This window comes from Tenrec ecaudatus, chromosome 9 (assembly GCF_050624435.1).
Source record: "Tenrec ecaudatus isolate mTenEca1 chromosome 9, mTenEca1.hap1, whole genome shotgun sequence".
Taxonomy (NCBI): Eukaryota; Metazoa; Chordata; class Mammalia; order Afrosoricida; family Tenrecidae; genus Tenrec; species Tenrec ecaudatus.
The window spans coordinates 74,875,506-74,892,248 of record NC_134538.1 but is presented as its reverse complement, the minus strand read 5'-3'; the positions used below and the strand labels follow the sequence as shown (position 1 = coordinate 74,892,248).

Genomic DNA, 16,743 nt, shown 5'->3' with positions numbered 1-16,743 from the left:
AAAATGAGGACCTGATGCCACGGGCTTAATTGGAGAGGAAATGTTTTCACAATGATGAGGGCAATGAATGTACAGATGTCCTTTACACAATTGATGTTTGTATGGATTGTGGTAAGAGTTGTATAAATCCCTAATAAAACGATTAAAAGAAACAAAAAATAAATTAAAAAAAAACAAACAGACTAGTGGTAGTCAATGGGGAAGGAAGTGTATTTGGGGCAGAAGAGCGAAAGGAAGACTTCATGATTAAACCCTATGCCCCTTTTGTAGTAGGACCATGCATGAGTATTATTATTCAAAAATAATTTTAAAATATTTTAAAAAATAAATAAAATAATCAGCTTTTATTACCATCAACATCAGAGTAAACACAAGCCTGTGAAATAAATCTGTAGGAATTAAGTAGTCTGAGGGGGAACCCACAGAAGCTTCTGCAGAGAGTCCTGTTGCCTGGCACCTGCCGAGGGCGGCCTTTTGAGTGAGTCCCATGTTGTGGTTAGTGGCCAAGGAGAACACCAGGTCAGGGTTCCTGGCTGAAGTCAGCAGTTGTCCCACACGAGCACCTGGGAGGAGCCATGCACCTCCTGTGGGTGGCACCCTGACGGGGAGGCAGGTGAGAGTTCACAGCCAGGCAGACTCTCGGCTTTGCTCTCTCCAGGTGCGTCTTCCCTGGTTCTTTGGCCACAAGAGTCTCATTTTGAGAAGAAAATGGGGAACGAATCCATTTCTTTTGTCAGTCTGAGTCTGAACTCTCGTTTGACTTGGAAGGCTTGTGCTTTCGCTTTTTCTTCCTTTTCTTGTCTTTCTTCCTTTTCTTATGCTTGTCTTTCTTCTTCTTTTTCCTGTGCTTCTCTTTGTCCTCCGAGGAAGCGGAGCTGCTGCCCTCTTCGTCGGAGCTGGAGTCCTCCAGGAGCTGCTTGAGTTGCTGGATCCTAAACATAGAACAGCGCTTAGACAACCATCAAACGACAGAGTTCAGAGCCGGGCTGGGGGAGAAAAATGTTATCACTAAACAGAGCGCTTGGGGGGAGGCTGGGGGGATGTCTATGTTCCTATTCTTGTCCACGTGAATACCTACTTGAAGTGACAAACCAGTGTTCAAACCATTTTGTACCCTACTCATTTTCCTCAATATTTCTGTATGTTCTCAAAAGTTCTTACAATGGTAAGTTCTAGTAGATACACATTTCCCTAAATTATTCTCATACTGTTTGATTTTATAGAAGATTATAATATACCTCCTTCAATAATTAAAACTCAATGTAAACAATGTGAAATAAATTAAAAACCCCTTGTTTTTCCACCATCTTTAGACCAAACAGTAATATTTACCAGAAGCTCAGATCCTTAAAGATATTAAAGAAAATAAAACAACTCACAGGATAATCAAATGCATAAAAGGACCAGCCACGATAATGTGAATGTTACCTGTCAGTGATGGGATGTGTGTGTGTTGGGGCAAGTCTACTGCTTTAAGCCACTCCCAGAATAACAAGGTCTATAGCTTCCATGCCACACACTGCTCCTTCCCCACATGTCTCTTCACTGATTACTCTGCCCTCCAAACTCTTCCATGGAGAGTATCATTATTTACTAAACCAATCCCTAGTATGGGGTGGTTGTTATAATTCATGTAATTTTAAATGTTAAAGGTATGCTGTTATCAGGATGATCTCACCTTACATCCTTCTCATGTCTTTTATTCTCTCGTATGATGTCATACATGGGGTCTTCATGTGCCTTGGGGGTCAGAGAAAGGTGAGGTTTGGTTAGGCCTCAGACCATTGGATAAAAATGAGATCCTTATTTTACTGAAACCATCAAGTTTTTCTCCCCCATTTGATGTAATATAATGTCAAAAATATTCTACTCTTTCCAAAGGGTCACAATCACAGTAAACTCAACTGAGCTGTAAAAAGGATTTTCTGATTCTTAAAATATAGAAAATGAAATCATCTTTTATGAGGAAGTAACTACGTAATCCATGACATAGTCCCACTATGAAGTAATATGCACGGTCCCTAGTGCAGAGATAATGCTTTTGTTGTATGTAGATTAATAAGCAGAACAACTGAGTTGCAAGATGTAAACATGTAAGGTGAAAGAATGTGAACTGTAAGAACAACCCACTTTAGGTGTAGAAAAACACATGCAAGTATCCTAAAAGATGTCTGAAATTATACTCATCAACTGCAAAATCCCTTTGGGGAGAGAGGCAAGATTGAGCTTGGTGGTTTCATTTACTTTTATATGGCATACGCAGTCTTTTACTACTTGTGCAATTCAAAACAACTTAAACTCAGTGTGCGAATTACTCAGTAAAAATATGGATATGTGTCAAATTTTAGCTTAAAAATTTTTTTAAACCCAAACACTATTATCTTAACACCCAGGGATAACCACTAACACTTTAGTGTTTTTCTCCCAATCATTATTTATAATTTATTAAATATTATAAATATGATGTATAGAACTCTTTTCTGGTTTCATAAATATTTTCTTTTAAAGTGCTTTAAGCAATCTTTTAAAGTAGATTTAAAAATATTATTATTAAAGGCTATATCGTTTGTATGTTATTGTGACTTAGACTGATATGTTTCTTATTTTTTCTTTAGTCTCCATTTTTTTCAGTCACATAAGTAATTTTGAAAGTTAACCTTATACAGACATAAAAATGTGGGCACACAGATAATCTATATATCCTTGGGATAAAGTCCTAGAATACGGATATCTGAGTTTGAAAAATGAGAATGCTTAAATATTTTGGCTTTTATCACTAAAGTACCTTCTACAATAGCTACATAAATGGGCATTTCCAATAAATAAATAAATTGACATTCCATCTGGCAGTTTTTGGTGCACAGTAATAATTATTTTTTACTTAAAAAATAAGAACACAACATCTAAAATGTCTTTGAACTCTGGTTTGCTAAATCCTGATACATACGATAACAGCAATATGGTACTTTATTTGGCAGAAGCATTTGCTGAGCACTGAATTGATGGTGTATTGAAGAGGGAGTAACAGGTTTGTCTTACTGTTAGCTAATGAGAACATTTATGTTAAACATATGGTTCTAGCTCACAACAGAAAGATAACTAATCATCAGATTATGATTAAGAAATCAAAATCCTAATTTTAGTTATGAAATACACTATGTCTTAAATTTTAAAAATGATAGCATAGAAAATAATCCGTGCTTCAGAAACAGAAGTTCTGTTCCCAATCATAACCAAATAACACCTTAGAGAGAAGTCACGTTAATCTGTCACACAAATGCCATTTAACAGAGATGCCCATTTAACACCAGATGCTTTGGCCAGAAGGCTTCTGGGAATGTATTTTCTGTGAACTTTTAGTTGATGGGCAAGTGCTGACTCATGGACTTTCACCAGCTCCGATCACTGTAAATTGACATCGTGGGGTTTTACTTACTACTCTGAACTGTTCTAACTTTTGGTTGCCTTTGATAAAGAAAGGACACTCTTTGTCGCCTGTTCGGTGACCATAACGTTTACAACGCCAACCTGTAAACAAAGAAGAGAACACACTTTCACTTCTTCAAGGCAAGGAATCAGAGGATCATTATATCATTATTTTTCATCAAAACGCAATTCTGAAAGCAAATACACTCAATGGATGAACCACACAGGATCCCTCAAAATGGAAACAAGTTGCTTCATAAGCATCTTTTTGACTTGGAGTTTCAGAAGTGATTACTTCATCAATAAGTACTATGAAGCAATTCCATGCAAAAAAAAAAAGCAAAGGGTAAAAAAATTATTATTTTTGTTCATAAGACGGTGCTTGTCCTCACTAATAAATAGTGGTCTTGTAGCCATCTTTATCAGTGCAGGGGCATTTTCCTCCCACGGACACGATGCACGTTAGAGCGGTCATGAAATGATCCTTGTGATGATTGGGGGCGCTGCTGCTCTGCAGTTTGTCGCTCTCAGCATGTAGGCCCTGTGCTTCTCTGAGCCCAGTCCATCTCCACTCACTAAGGCCCAGGCTATTTACCTTATTCTATTCTATTTTTGATGGATTCCAAATTTCCTAGATTCTTCAGTTGTACATTCACATTCTGATTATTCGTGTATGTGCAGCTGTTTCTAATCGCCGTTTTGATTTGGGCATTAAGCTACTCCCAACTCAGGAGCTCAAGGAGTCAGAAGAAGGCTTACTGTGTGGCTGAGAGCAACAAGCTTTGCTCCAGGCTGCCCGTTTCTTGAAAGGCAAAGACAGTGCAGCTGTTAATTTTCAATTGGGCTGTGGAGGGAGAGACCACTGGGGCAGTGGGGGGACGGGGGACGGGGGGGGGGGGGGGAATCAAGTTTGAGGGATCTCTACTGATTGTCATGACCTTTCCTTGGCCTTATCGCTCCTACCATTTCAAATTCATTCCAACTGGGCAAGAAGGAATAGATTCTTACCGTACATGGCTTCACACCAATGTGTTTCTGACATTCATGAAAGTACAACAAAATGTTATTTTAAAAAAGCATGAACCACAGGACAGGGAAAATAGGAAAGGAGTTAACACCAAAAAATGGCTGAAGCTTAGAATAGAAATAGATATGCGCTAAAAAAAAGTAAGCCCCTACAAAATGAATTGGTAGTCAGCAGAGAACTGAGGGCCAACTCTGTTTCTATGTGCAGAATCCTTGAAAAGGCCAGAAATTGGCAGTCCCAGAGTCCTTCTGGAAGTCAAGTTGAAGGGGAGGTAGAAAAGGAGGGGCTGGTGTTAAAAGGCTAAGTGCATCTCTCCTCCACCTTGGTGAGTGGCAGATTTTGAGAGAATCAAACAGAGGAGCTGCAGCTTCCGTGACATCAGGTACATGGGAAGGCAAGGTGCCAAAGAGAATACAAATGACTACTGGCTGCTAAGACGTCTCTCTCTAATCAGTTCCCAGAACACAAGCAGCCTGGCCTTCATCCTGTAGGCAGGAAATAGACTTGTCTGTGAAAAATCTAAGCATACACACACAAAAGAAAATCTAACCAGACCAACGAGACCAACCTCCGAGGCTACCCAATTGATAAACCCAGAGGGATCACTCTCTTGGTGAGACCTGTGGTCAAATGAAGAAGCTCTACTTAGAACTTCTCATCATTTTTCACATCTCCAACCCTTGAACGAGAGTTGGTAGCTAGTACGAGCCTCTCATGAGTCCCACCTTTGGTCCATGGCGCTTGGTAAGGTACTTTCCCCCCACAATAAACAGGCACGGCTGGGCTGTGCGAGCAATGGCATATAATGGTATGGTGGCTCGTGAGCTTGGCTCATGAAAAGATGGCCCTTACTCGCTCCCATCACTGACTTGGCAGTCATAACATCCTGAGGACAATCAAGACGCCTTAGAGAAAGGTGTGGGCCAACGCGGAACTGGATCTTCTAGCCCCATTCCTACTTCAAATGACAGCATTCCCAGCGCACATTTTAACTGTAACTTCATGAAACCTAGAGCCAAGATCAGCCAGCTAAGCTTCTCCCAAAATCTTGACCCACAGACACTGTAAGATAATAATTGTTTACTTTTGTTTTAATCTACTAGGCTTTGGAATATGTTGCCATATAGTCACATGTTGTTCACTGCCATCAAGTCATCCTTTCTCTGACCAAGTCTCTCGTTCTTTCTCCCTCCGTTACCAGTTGGGGCACAGATTACTAGACACCGGACAGCTTCTTAAATAAAGAAAAGTGGAGAAATGAAACAAAGAGAAGCAGAAACTTGAGGGAATTGAAATCCTACTGGGAAGAAGAAAAAGTAAATAATCATCTTTAGATAAGATGTAACAATGAAACAAGAACAGAATACATAAAACAAACCAAAAAAGTCTCCGCCCTCTGCCCCCCACCCTGATGTACTTGCATGGCACAGTAACAAAAATTGACTTGTCCAGTAAAAAAAATGGATATGATAGCAGAAAAAACAAAAAACTTAATAAAAGGATTGGAAGGTAATGTTGAAGAAATACTCTAGGAAATAAAACAAAAACATCATCAGAAGAGGACAAGACCCTGGAAAACCACTCTAGGAAGTTCACTATTTGAAGCGTAGGTCTGCAAACCCAGAGGGAAGGACATCCTTTGTGGGACTTCACAACCCTGGAGAGGAGGCCATCCGCCTTAGGAGCTTCCCGAGGGAGAGAAGCGCTCCAAGACTAACACCAACCAGGGCACGCCCCGGGGTCGAGCCCCTGCATTGCTTTGGCTGCTCAACATTCACGCTAGAAACAAGAAGGCAATGGATGATGGCTTTTAATCTAGAATTTTATATCCTGGCAAATGGAAAATCTATACAACAAAGAAGTTTACAGAAAAGTAAATTAAGCAGGGAGAACAAAAAAAACAACGATTCATTGTAGGAAATAAAAAACATGCAAGGTACAGGAAAGGAAATTTATTCACTTTAGTAGACGACTCAACTCTGAATACAATCATAATAAAATAAACACTAAAAACCAAAATCAATGCCATTGAGGGATTTCAACTCACAGCGACTATACAGAACAGAGTAGAACTGCCCCGATGGGTTCTGAGACTATATCTTTGCTGGAGCAGAAAGCGTCCTCTTTGTCCTGCATATTCTTCATGGAGGGTATGTTTAATAACCTGGAATGATCCACTGAGGCCTCACCCGCAGGGATCACCCTCCAGCACCTCTTGTCCCCAAGGCACTTTGGCGCATGCACTCCAAAGGTAACTATGACAAGACCATTGATTGGACTTGAGGTCAGAAGCCCTGGATTCAAAGCTTTGCTCTTCCTTTTACCTTGAACAACTTTCCAACATCTATGAGTCTGCTTTCTTACCTATAAAATGGGGATCTAAAGAAATGAATCCAATTAAACAACTTAAGTATGCATTGTAAACTGTGCTCTGTAACTCGCTGTCCATGTCTGGGTAGCGTTACCGAAACTCCGCCGCACTCACACTGCATAACTTTGACTTCTCTCCCCAGTGGCATCCACAGTCCTTTAGTTGGTGCGTGGGCCAGAAACTCCCGGGCATGTTCGTTGCCTGGTACATCTGGTATGCAGTCTTCTGGCTTAGTCTCATCTTCCTAAACAAGGGAGACAATGTGTGAACAATTAGGCCAAAACAAAACAAAGCGAGCCACTTGAATCCTCCCCGGGCCTGGCAGCAGACCCCACTGCTAACTGACTGCTCTCTCAGATTAGAAAGGCAAGTCCTATCCGGTCCAAGGGGGCATGAATGCTCCAGAAGAACTGCTGAGTGAGTAACTGTTCTTTGACAAGAATATCACTAGAGTTCTTTATATAGGGTGACCTGTGAGCTCGCCCTAAACTCTGGTGTTATTTAGATGATAAGATCATAAAATGGCTTTTACTCACTTGAAATCTTGGTGGAATAAGGCCACATTTAAGAACACAGAGCAAACAAGTAAACCTTTTCTAAAATAATACAAATAGTATGGATTATTAAGAGATAGTAAGAAACATAAAAATTTCTTCTTTAGTACCATACGTCCTACTTCTTCCCTGTGCTTCCTGCTTCCATTCTTCCTTCTTTCCTAACCATTCGGAACCTTGTCCCTGGATAAGGGCTGCCCTTTCACTTCCAATAGTTGGCTATTTTAAGGTGTGCGTCCTTCCCTAGAATTATTACTTCCCTTAAAGACCGGTTTATAGTCTGCCTGCAAATTAAGCCCTGGGGGTGAGTTCATTTCCTGAAGGGTGACTAGGGACCACAGTCTTTATCTGACCAATAATCTTAAAAAAATGTTTTAAAACATAGCTGCTTATACCTTGAAGGCCTCTGTTATGACTTATAGTCATGCACATGCTATATGCTCAAAATGCAGTCTCATCACCGAATGCCTGCATTTACACCTAAGGTGCTACTTTAGATGTAAATTTCCATAAATATTAAATTAATAATGGATGGGTATGGTTTACAGATCTATTTTTCCTTCAGGTTGCTTGGGTCTCTGACTGCTGCTACTGTTAAGTTTCACTTGAATGGAGACATGGGCCCTCTGCCAGGGTGCTGGAGCAGGGGTCCTGCCCCACAGAGGCGGCCTGCATGCGCTCCCCTTCTCACACTCCCCTTCTGAAGCTGGTCAGAGCTGCAGCCACTACCAGGAAGGGCTGAGACAGCACAGGGTGTTCTGGAGGCTGGGCTGGTGAGTCAGAATGACAACAGGACAGTGGAGTTCCTGCAGATGCATTTGTGTGTGAGAAAGAGAGGGGCAATGGCTGAAGAAAACACGGGCATCGGTGATAACCTTCCGGGGTCCTGGTGTCGGATGGAGTAGGTTACAAGGTCAGACCTCTAAGCAGCTCCTGGGGAGGAAAATGAGGCTTTCTACTCCTAAGGAGTAACAGTCTCCGAAACCCACAGCCCAGTTCTACCTTGTCTTAAAGGGTCTCTGAGTCTGAATCAACCCCATCCATGGCAGTGAGTTTGATTTCGTTGTTTTCTTTCTTTAGTCAGTGATAACTTGGGGGAGAGAAACATGACAGATTATCTTTCTACAAAGCCCAAAATGCATCACCTATCTGGCAACTGTAAAGAAGAACCAAACCCAACTAGATTCCCTGCCCTCCAGTCCATTCGGACTCGCAGCGACCCTGAAGGGCAGAGCAGAACTGCCCCTGTGGGTTTCTGAGACTGTCACTCTTTACAGGAGGGCACGGTTTCAGCTTTCTCTTGCAGAGTGGTTGGTGGGTTTGAACCACTGACCTTGTGACTTGTAACCCATTACTCCACCAGGGCTCCTTGCAGGGTCTTTAAAAAAGGAAGTTTAAATGCCTTATACAATTATTCTTCATCCCAACTACTAAATTTCTATGTATACGGGGACTATTTCAAGTCATCATGGAAAATGAAATTGAAAGAAGGGAATTTTTCTATAATGGAACTTTCTGAAGCCTCCTCGAATGGGTAAGAGAATAAGCAAGAGTACAGAATTCACATACTAACCTTGATAAGCCCTGGAGGAGGTTTTTCATAACTAGAAGGGGAGAGAAAAAAATCCATCAATCATTTTAATAGGAACATAATGAATTTTTACTGAGAAAAAAGCAGTGAGCAGGACAAAATGACAAGAATAGCCTCCGTGAACAACTTTCAAGCCACATGACTTCTAAAAGTTTCTGTAGTACGCTCAGTACCGAGGAACCCATTATCAGTAAGATCATGCGACAGCACACCCTGCAGACACCTAGGATTGAATTTAGCCACTAACTTGTCTTAGTGAAATGACTTGGGGGAGAAGATGAGAAACCCAGGAGAACACGGGGAAGGGTCAGGGAGATGACCACCCATGGGCTGTTTCTGGACCTATGGGTATTGGTGGTGCAGGCTCTGTAAATACTCAATAATCTATTCTTTGAACCACAACCATCGTATAAACAACATATGGCACACCAAACTGAGATCCAAATTCCTGAAAAATATTTAACCGTCCCTGCCAAGAATTAAAGGGGGTGTTAGGAGATTGCTTACTTAAAATCTATTGTTATTAGTAATGGTATCTAAACTCTATTAGCAATAGGGAACGAAAAAGGTCCCTTTTCCAGCTTTCCCCACACGTTTAAAGGAAGGCCACAGATGTTTTCTGTCCCCGCCCGGGTCAAACACTTCATTCGTCTCTGGAGTATATTTTAAAGGGTCAACCTCAAAGTTTACAGTAATGTTTTACCAGTGGTGTACCTACTGTGTAGTCTGGGTTTGCATGGTGACACTTGAGAAGACTGTGTCTATCAAGTTAATTCTTCCCAAAAAGCCCATCTCGGCCACAGAAAAGCTGATTTTGACTCATGTGACTCCACAGTTCAGGGTAGAACTGCTACTGAGCTTGGGTCTTTGACCTGTAACTGTGGGTTTCTGAGCCTGTAACTCTTGATGGAACCAGAAAGCCTTGTCTTTCTTCCAAGGAGTGGCTGGCTAGTGGTTTCAAACTGCTGACCTTGCGTTTAGCAGTTCAATATGTACCCCACTACCCCGCTGGGACTCTCAATTAAATCTTAAAATTACACACACACACGCACACACACAGATGGTGGAGGCCCATTTTTGGGTGCTATCTAGCTATTGAACTTAGCTATTAAATCAGATTATAATAATTTTCTCTGAGCAGTGTATAGACTAAATTTCTGTAAAAGGGAAGAAATATTCTCTTTCCAAGTGTGGACAAGGCAAGAATTCTTACTTTTCCCAGGCACTTGACAGAGTACTGGGGTGGGCTTTCCTTTAGAAGGGCTCTCATGTAAGTGTACTCCATCCCACAAAACTGTTCTTACAGCAGGTTCCTATTGGATAGCGAAGTAGAAATGAGACACACACACACACACATTCACACACAGTGGTAGTCAGGGTTATGTCCACTGACGCTCCTTGCTAGGGGCAGAGTCAAACTTGTCAATGAAGTTGCAGCCCGATGGCACTTCCTTAATGTCATAGCCTTTTGTACAAGAGTAAGACAACCAGCCAATCTCTCTCTGTCACTTTGCCTTCCTGCTCGCTGGGATTCTGTGGCTAACTCAAGCTGTGTCCCCAAGTAGGGGGCCCAACTCTGCGAGCTGTGCTTGCCTGCCATGTTTCCACCAGCCTGGGATCCACGGGACTCGACACCACCAGTGGGTGATCTCCCTGCTTCACTCTTCTGCGACATGAGCCCGCAGCTACAGGAGTTGGAAGAGGGGCTTGTGGGCTGCAGTTGGACTGGGCTGGCTTGCCTTCTTGATATAAAGCTCTCTTCTTTTTTTACATTTTATTAGGGACTCATACAACTCTTATCACAATCCAGACATATACATGCATCAATTGTATAAAGCACATCCATACATTCTTTGCCCTAATCACTCTCAAAGCATTTGCTCTCCACTTAAGCCCTTTGCATCAAGTCCTCTTTTTCCCCCTCCCTCCCTGCTCCCCTCTCCCTCATAAGCCCTTGATAATTTATAGATTATTTTGTCATATCTTGCCCTATCCGGCATCTCCCTTCACCCCCTTTTTCTGTTGTCTGTCCCCCAGGGAGGAGGTCACATGTAGATCCTTGTAATTGGTTCCCCCCTTTCCAACCCACTCACCTCTACCCTCCCAGTATCACCCCTCACACCCCTAGTCCTGAAGGTATCAACCACCCTGGATTCCCTGTGCCTCCAGCTCCCATATGCACCAGTGTACATCCTCTGCTCTATCCAGACTTGCAAGGTAGAATTCGGATCATGGTAGTGGGCGGGGAGGAAGCATTTAGGAACTGGGGGAAAGCTGTGTTCTTCATCGGTGCTACATCACACCCTGACTCTTCTCCTCCTCTAGACCCCTCTGGGAGGGAATCTCCATTGGCCAACAAATGGGCTTTGGGTCTCCACTCTGCACTTCCCCCTTCATGCACTATGGTAGGATTTTTTTTTTATTTATGATGATGCCTTATACCTGATCCCTTCGACTTCTCGTGATCACACAGGCTGGTGTGCTTCTTCCATGTGGGCTTTGTTGCTTCTGAGCTAGATGGCCGCTTGTTCACCTTCAAGCCTTTAAGACCCCAGACACTATCTCTTTTGATAGCCGGGCATAAAGCCCTTTCTTATACATACAGTGTCACTATGTGGTAAACTGAGGGACTGGATGGGAGTATAATGCGGCTAAATCCTCTGTGCTCATAATTACAGGTCTGCAAAGCCGACTCCAGTGGGGGAAGACTCTAACATTCTCATGACTGAACTCAGGCCCTGCGATAGCACCCTAGAAAGGAACTATCATCAAGGAGCTAGCTACCCTATGAGATGAATCCTTCCTGTGTCTGGTTCCTATGCCTGGAGGCCTTCTGCAGGTAACAAGCAATCACGATCTAGAGCAACCCTGCCATCTCTTGCTGATTGTGGTCATGGGGAGGGCTCAGGAATGCTGGAGGTCAACTAGCACTAGGTCAAGATGATGATTCATCTCACTGCTTGTTTATTATGCTACTCACTTATGATAGGACCCGTTAACTATGTTAATTAATGCTAATGAACATTAATATGTTCACTGTATGATCATATTGAAAGGTCAGTAAGCCCCATCATCTATACCCATTGGAAAATCCATTCACTCCCAGTCCTGACATAGGAACTTGGAGCTCCTGTGCCCGATGGCTGTGTCTATCTTTAATATGTTCCACCAGCCCAGAGTCGCTCCTGAGGACCTGTTCGACTGTGGGAACCCCTGTACCCACACTTCACCAGATTTGTTATTCTAGACAATGCAGCCTAACACACCCACACTCACAGTTTGCTTTTGCCCAGCAGCCCAGGAACATCTATGGGAAAGGGTAAAGGGAGGGAGAGAAAACAGAGGGGAGAGGTGCTCTCCAGAGCATGGGGTTGGATTCAGGTGCTTTTAGGGGCGTGGCTGGTAAGGGCAAAGAGAAGCAGGTCAGCGGGGATGGAGAAGACCTGAAGAAGGCATGCCCAGAGTAAAAGAATTTGAATCCAGTTTGTACAAGCCCATCATCAGGTTCTCCGTGTAGCACAACAGGACGACCACCTTGCTTTTGTCTTCCCTCTCCAGACTCCCACCCCAGATTCCACACCCTGAGCTGATTCCCACTCAGTGACCCCCCATGGCAGAGTAGTCCTGCCTGACATCTGTATGGAGGCAGAGTGCCAGGCCTTTTATCAGTGGTGCTGCTGGGTGGGTTCAATTTACCAGTCTTCAGTTTTGTAGCAAGAACAAACCATTTGTACCACCAGGGACCTCTCAGACACAAACCAAGCTCACTGCCATCGAGACGACAGTGGTGTACAGTGATCCTCTAGGACCGGGTAGAATAGCCTCTGTGAGTTTCCGAGGCTGTACCTTTTCATGGAAAATAGAAAGCCCCATCTTTCTTACACAGAATGGCTGGTAGTTTTGAACTGCTGACCTTGTGTGGATGAGCCCAAAGCATAACCACTATGCCACCAGGGCTCCTCAGGAACCTCAAGACTGCCTTAAAATAGCATTCAAGGAATTAAAAGTTACAAAGTCCTTTTTAAAGAAATGTAAAAATCCCAACAGGAGATATAAGCAGAGTAAGATTTCAATGCATAAGGGAAGGCAGAGGCAAGCAAAAGGAAGTGGGAAATAACTTCTTTAGGAAGAGGAAGTGATAACCTGCAGAAGATGAGAATTGGATGGATCTTCTCCATTCTCTGGTACCTGAAGACACAGCCTGTCTGTGTTGGAAGAAAGCTGCAAGTTTAGTCCCTGCGAAACATGCAGGCCTATTGGCAAGGTGAGGGTGGGAAAGGGGGTAAGCACTGGCTGGGACAGGCATGGAATCTTAGTCTGAACACTGGGCTACTCAGCTCCTCCCTCTCTGTTCACCCACAGTACTGTGGAGGCTTCAAAAAGTCCTGAAGTACCTTTATCTTTTAATTCCAGTTTCCCACTAACATTCTGAAACTCCCCTGTATCTCTGACCTCCAAGTCAGAGACTTCTTTAGAGAAACCAGTCAGTAGACCAGCACGTTCGGGTGCCTTTCACCCCCCCCCCAAAAAAAAACAAACCAACCCAACCAAACCTGCTGCTATTGAGTTGATTCAGACTTATAGCAACCTAACAGCCCCTTTGGGTTTCCCAGGGTGTGATTCTTTACAGAGGCAGACTGACCCATTTTTCTCCCAGTGAGCAGCTGGGGGGGCTTGAACCACCAACTTAATGGTTCGTAGTCAAGCACTTAACCCACTGCTTTACAGCGCTTCACTCTCAAATATGAAGAGAGATCCAAGGACCCCCATATATCAGGGGAAAAATCTCCACATGAAAGACAAAGACCCAGCCCCCTGCCCCAAATAAAACAAGAAAGAGATATGAGAAACTTATAATGTTATAAAATAACAATTCTCAGAACAAGAAGTCTCTTGAAAATATAGTAACAGTAAAAGAAAACTGTAGTGGAAAGATTGGTAGATAAATCTTTTAGAAAGTAGAAAAAGACAAAGAAATAGAAATCAAGAGAGAGGTAAAGAATCAACAGAATTCGGGGGGGGGGAACAAAATTAAAATATAAAACCATATATGCATACTCATGAAATATCAGGAAAAATGAAAAACAACAACAAATTCAAGAATCAAGAAATAAAAGATTTACATCATCAAACCAGAACACAGGGATAAAAAGAAGTAAGTTAAAGCTTCCAAAGGTGGGCTGAGACAGAGCAGCTAAGATCTAAGAGAAAGACACGTTAGCAATTTGGTAAGCTAGAAGTTGGCATACCTTTGAAATGACTAAAAATAATTTGTAACTTAAAATTCTGGGCTTGCCAAATTACCTGTTAAATTTGAAAGTGGAATAACTATTTTTCAGATATGCAAAGACTCAAAGCAATGTAGTTTTTTTTCCCTTCAACCCTAATGCACTTTTTCATGGAAATTAGAGAATGTGGAATTTTTTTTGAATGTCTGAAATTTCTATAACCTTGCTCTGTAGATATTGTAGAGCGAGACCTCAAACCATTTCAAAGCTGCTCTTGCAAGCACTGTAGGAATGCACAGGGTTGCTCCAAACCCAGGCTTGCTGGAGGCTTGCAAGAGAATGTGGAATTTACGGAGTATCACTCAAGTAAAAATCTGCTGGAGATAATTTACAAAGGGGTTGTAGGCAGAAAGTCCAGCTAGGATTCACAAGAGGACATGGAACAAGGAATATCACTGATGACATCCAGTAGAGCTCATCTTAAATCAGAAAACACCAGAGATGTTTACCTCTCTTTCATTGGCTATGCAAAGGCATCTGCATAAACTATAGGTAACACTGGCAAGAAGGTTATCGAGAACAATTAAATGTGTTCATGCAGAAGCTGCACATAGACCAAGCGTTCGAACAGAAAAAGGTGCTTTAAAATCAGGAAAGGGGTGGGTGGGGCAACAGCGGTAAAAAGCAAGCAAACAAATAAAAGCAGGAAAGGTGTGCATCAGGGTTTGTGGTAGATATATAATCGTTTGTCAATTTTAGGATTGCGTGTAGGGGTAGAGTCTACCTTGTCAATCAGATCATAGCCAATGTGTGGGCATGACCTTCTGAGAATTCTGGGAAATCCGGTACTTACTCTTTGGAGGTGGGAGACTGTTCACACCCTGGGAGACATAGCAGCTGACAAGACACATGTATCCACCCTGATGCAGAGACCCTTGCCAGTGCTGAGATGTTTCCATTGACACTGGATCCAAGGACTTTCTATCCACTGGCCTGTTATCTTCTGCATTTTGCATCAAAGCTCTCAGGTTAATTAGGCAAGATTTTAATAACTGGCGCACCTATTCCTTACAGGATCAACCTAGTCTAAAATTTATTGAATAACTCAGTGAACATGGTTAGAAATTGTTGGAATTCTAGAGATAATTATAGGGTCACAGACTCTTTGAAATGAACTTGGTCATTAGTGCAACCTCCCACCCGGTGCATGAAGAATGACTGTTCACTGCGATGGAGTCAATGCCGACTCAGACACCCTAGACACCCTATAGGATAGGGCTGAACTGCCCCTGGGGGTTTCTGAGATGAACTTTTGCAGGACTAGAAAGCGGTCTCTTCCGGCGAATGGGCCTGTGGTTCCGAAAGGCTGACCTAAGCAGTTAGCAGTCTCTCAGAGCTGCACTGTCCTGGTGGTGCTGGGGGCGCGGGCTGCCCCAGCTCTCTCCTGACCAGAGGTTGATGGGTTTGAACCTCTTGGCAGCAGAATGCCTACCGACTGCTCCACCGGGGTTCCTTTACAGGGGCACAAAAACAAAACCCAAGCCTAACCCAACTGTTTACAAAACCAGGCCACGCTGACCAGCTGGTCCTAAGTTCTTCCTTATGTTGGGCAGAAACTGCCTCTCTGAAGCTTCCACTCTCGGGTCCTGGTCACAACAGACTAGAGAGAAACAGTCCAGACGGCCACAGCACAGCCAGGCTCGTCAGCCTCGTCTCCAACCCCAATCTTTTGCTCCCTGGACCCACCACCCTTCCTGGGCTGGACTTTTAACACCAGGAAAGAATGGGGATTTCCTCATTTCACAGGGGAACGCTTTGAGGCTCGGCGGAACGCCTGCTGTACTCGGTTCCAGAGACTGCGCGCCTAATACTACTCGCGCCAGAGTGCCTAGGGATGCCAGCAGGAAACCCAAACATGGCAGCACCCGGAGTGAGAACCCAGAAGAGCCAAACCCACCGACCCACGTGTGCCTCGGCGGGGCCGCCCGGGGTGGAGCCCGGGCCGAGGCCGGGCTCCGAGGGCGCCGAGGGAGGGGGGACCTTTCGGGCCACAAGGGACCCAAGACCAACCGCCGCGACACCCGGACAATGGTCGGCGGCCAGTTACTGCTGGGCTCCGACGGGGAGGGCGTGGGGGCGGTCGCACGGGGAAGGGGCGATCTTCGGCCCACCCGCCCAGCCCGGCGGCTCCAAGGACCCCCGCCTAACGCACCAGCCCGGCGCCCGGCGCCCGGGCGACCCCCCGGCCCCGCGCGGGAAACCGACCGCAGGCCCCGCTTCCTTCCCGAAGGTCGGGCGAGGACTCACAAGGACTCGAGGTGCTTCAGCTGCTGCAGCTGCTGCGCGTCGTGCCGCCGCCGTTTCTGCTCCCGGCGCCGCTGCAGCTCCTGCTCGGGCAGCTCCCGCGGCCGCCGCGCGCCCCCCGACCCCGCGTCGTCGCGTCGCGGCCGAGAGGACATCGCGGCCTGCGCGCCACTCGGCGGCCCGCCGGGCGGCGACGGCGACGGCGGCTGCGAAGACGGCACTTCCTCCGCGCGGCGCCCGCG

General features: G+C 44.4%; 1 protein-coding gene and 1 non-coding gene across 2 annotated transcripts; both read right to left on the bottom strand.

The window, feature by feature from the left end:
• Nucleotides 1–251: 251 nt before the first annotated feature.
• Nucleotides 252–16,726, bottom strand: RP9 (RP9 pre-mRNA splicing factor). Its single transcript, XM_075558203.1, has 6 exons — nucleotides 16,505–16,726; nucleotides 8,952–8,982; nucleotides 6,939–7,068; nucleotides 3,437–3,528; nucleotides 1,679–1,740; nucleotides 252–932 (listed from the first exon to the last, which is right to left on the bottom strand). The coding sequence occupies exons 1-6, from the start codon at nucleotides 16,654–16,656 to the stop codon at nucleotides 734–736; spliced, it is 666 nt and encodes a 221-aa protein (XP_075414318.1). The 5' UTR covers nucleotides 16,657–16,726; the 3' UTR covers nucleotides 252–733.
• LOC142457610 (small nucleolar RNA SNORA9) lies at nucleotides 14,398–14,532 on the bottom strand. The gene has a single exon (XR_012786312.1). It is a non-coding gene; the product is annotated as a small nucleolar RNA SNORA9 (small nucleolar RNA).
• Nucleotides 16,727–16,743: the final 17 nt, after the last annotated feature.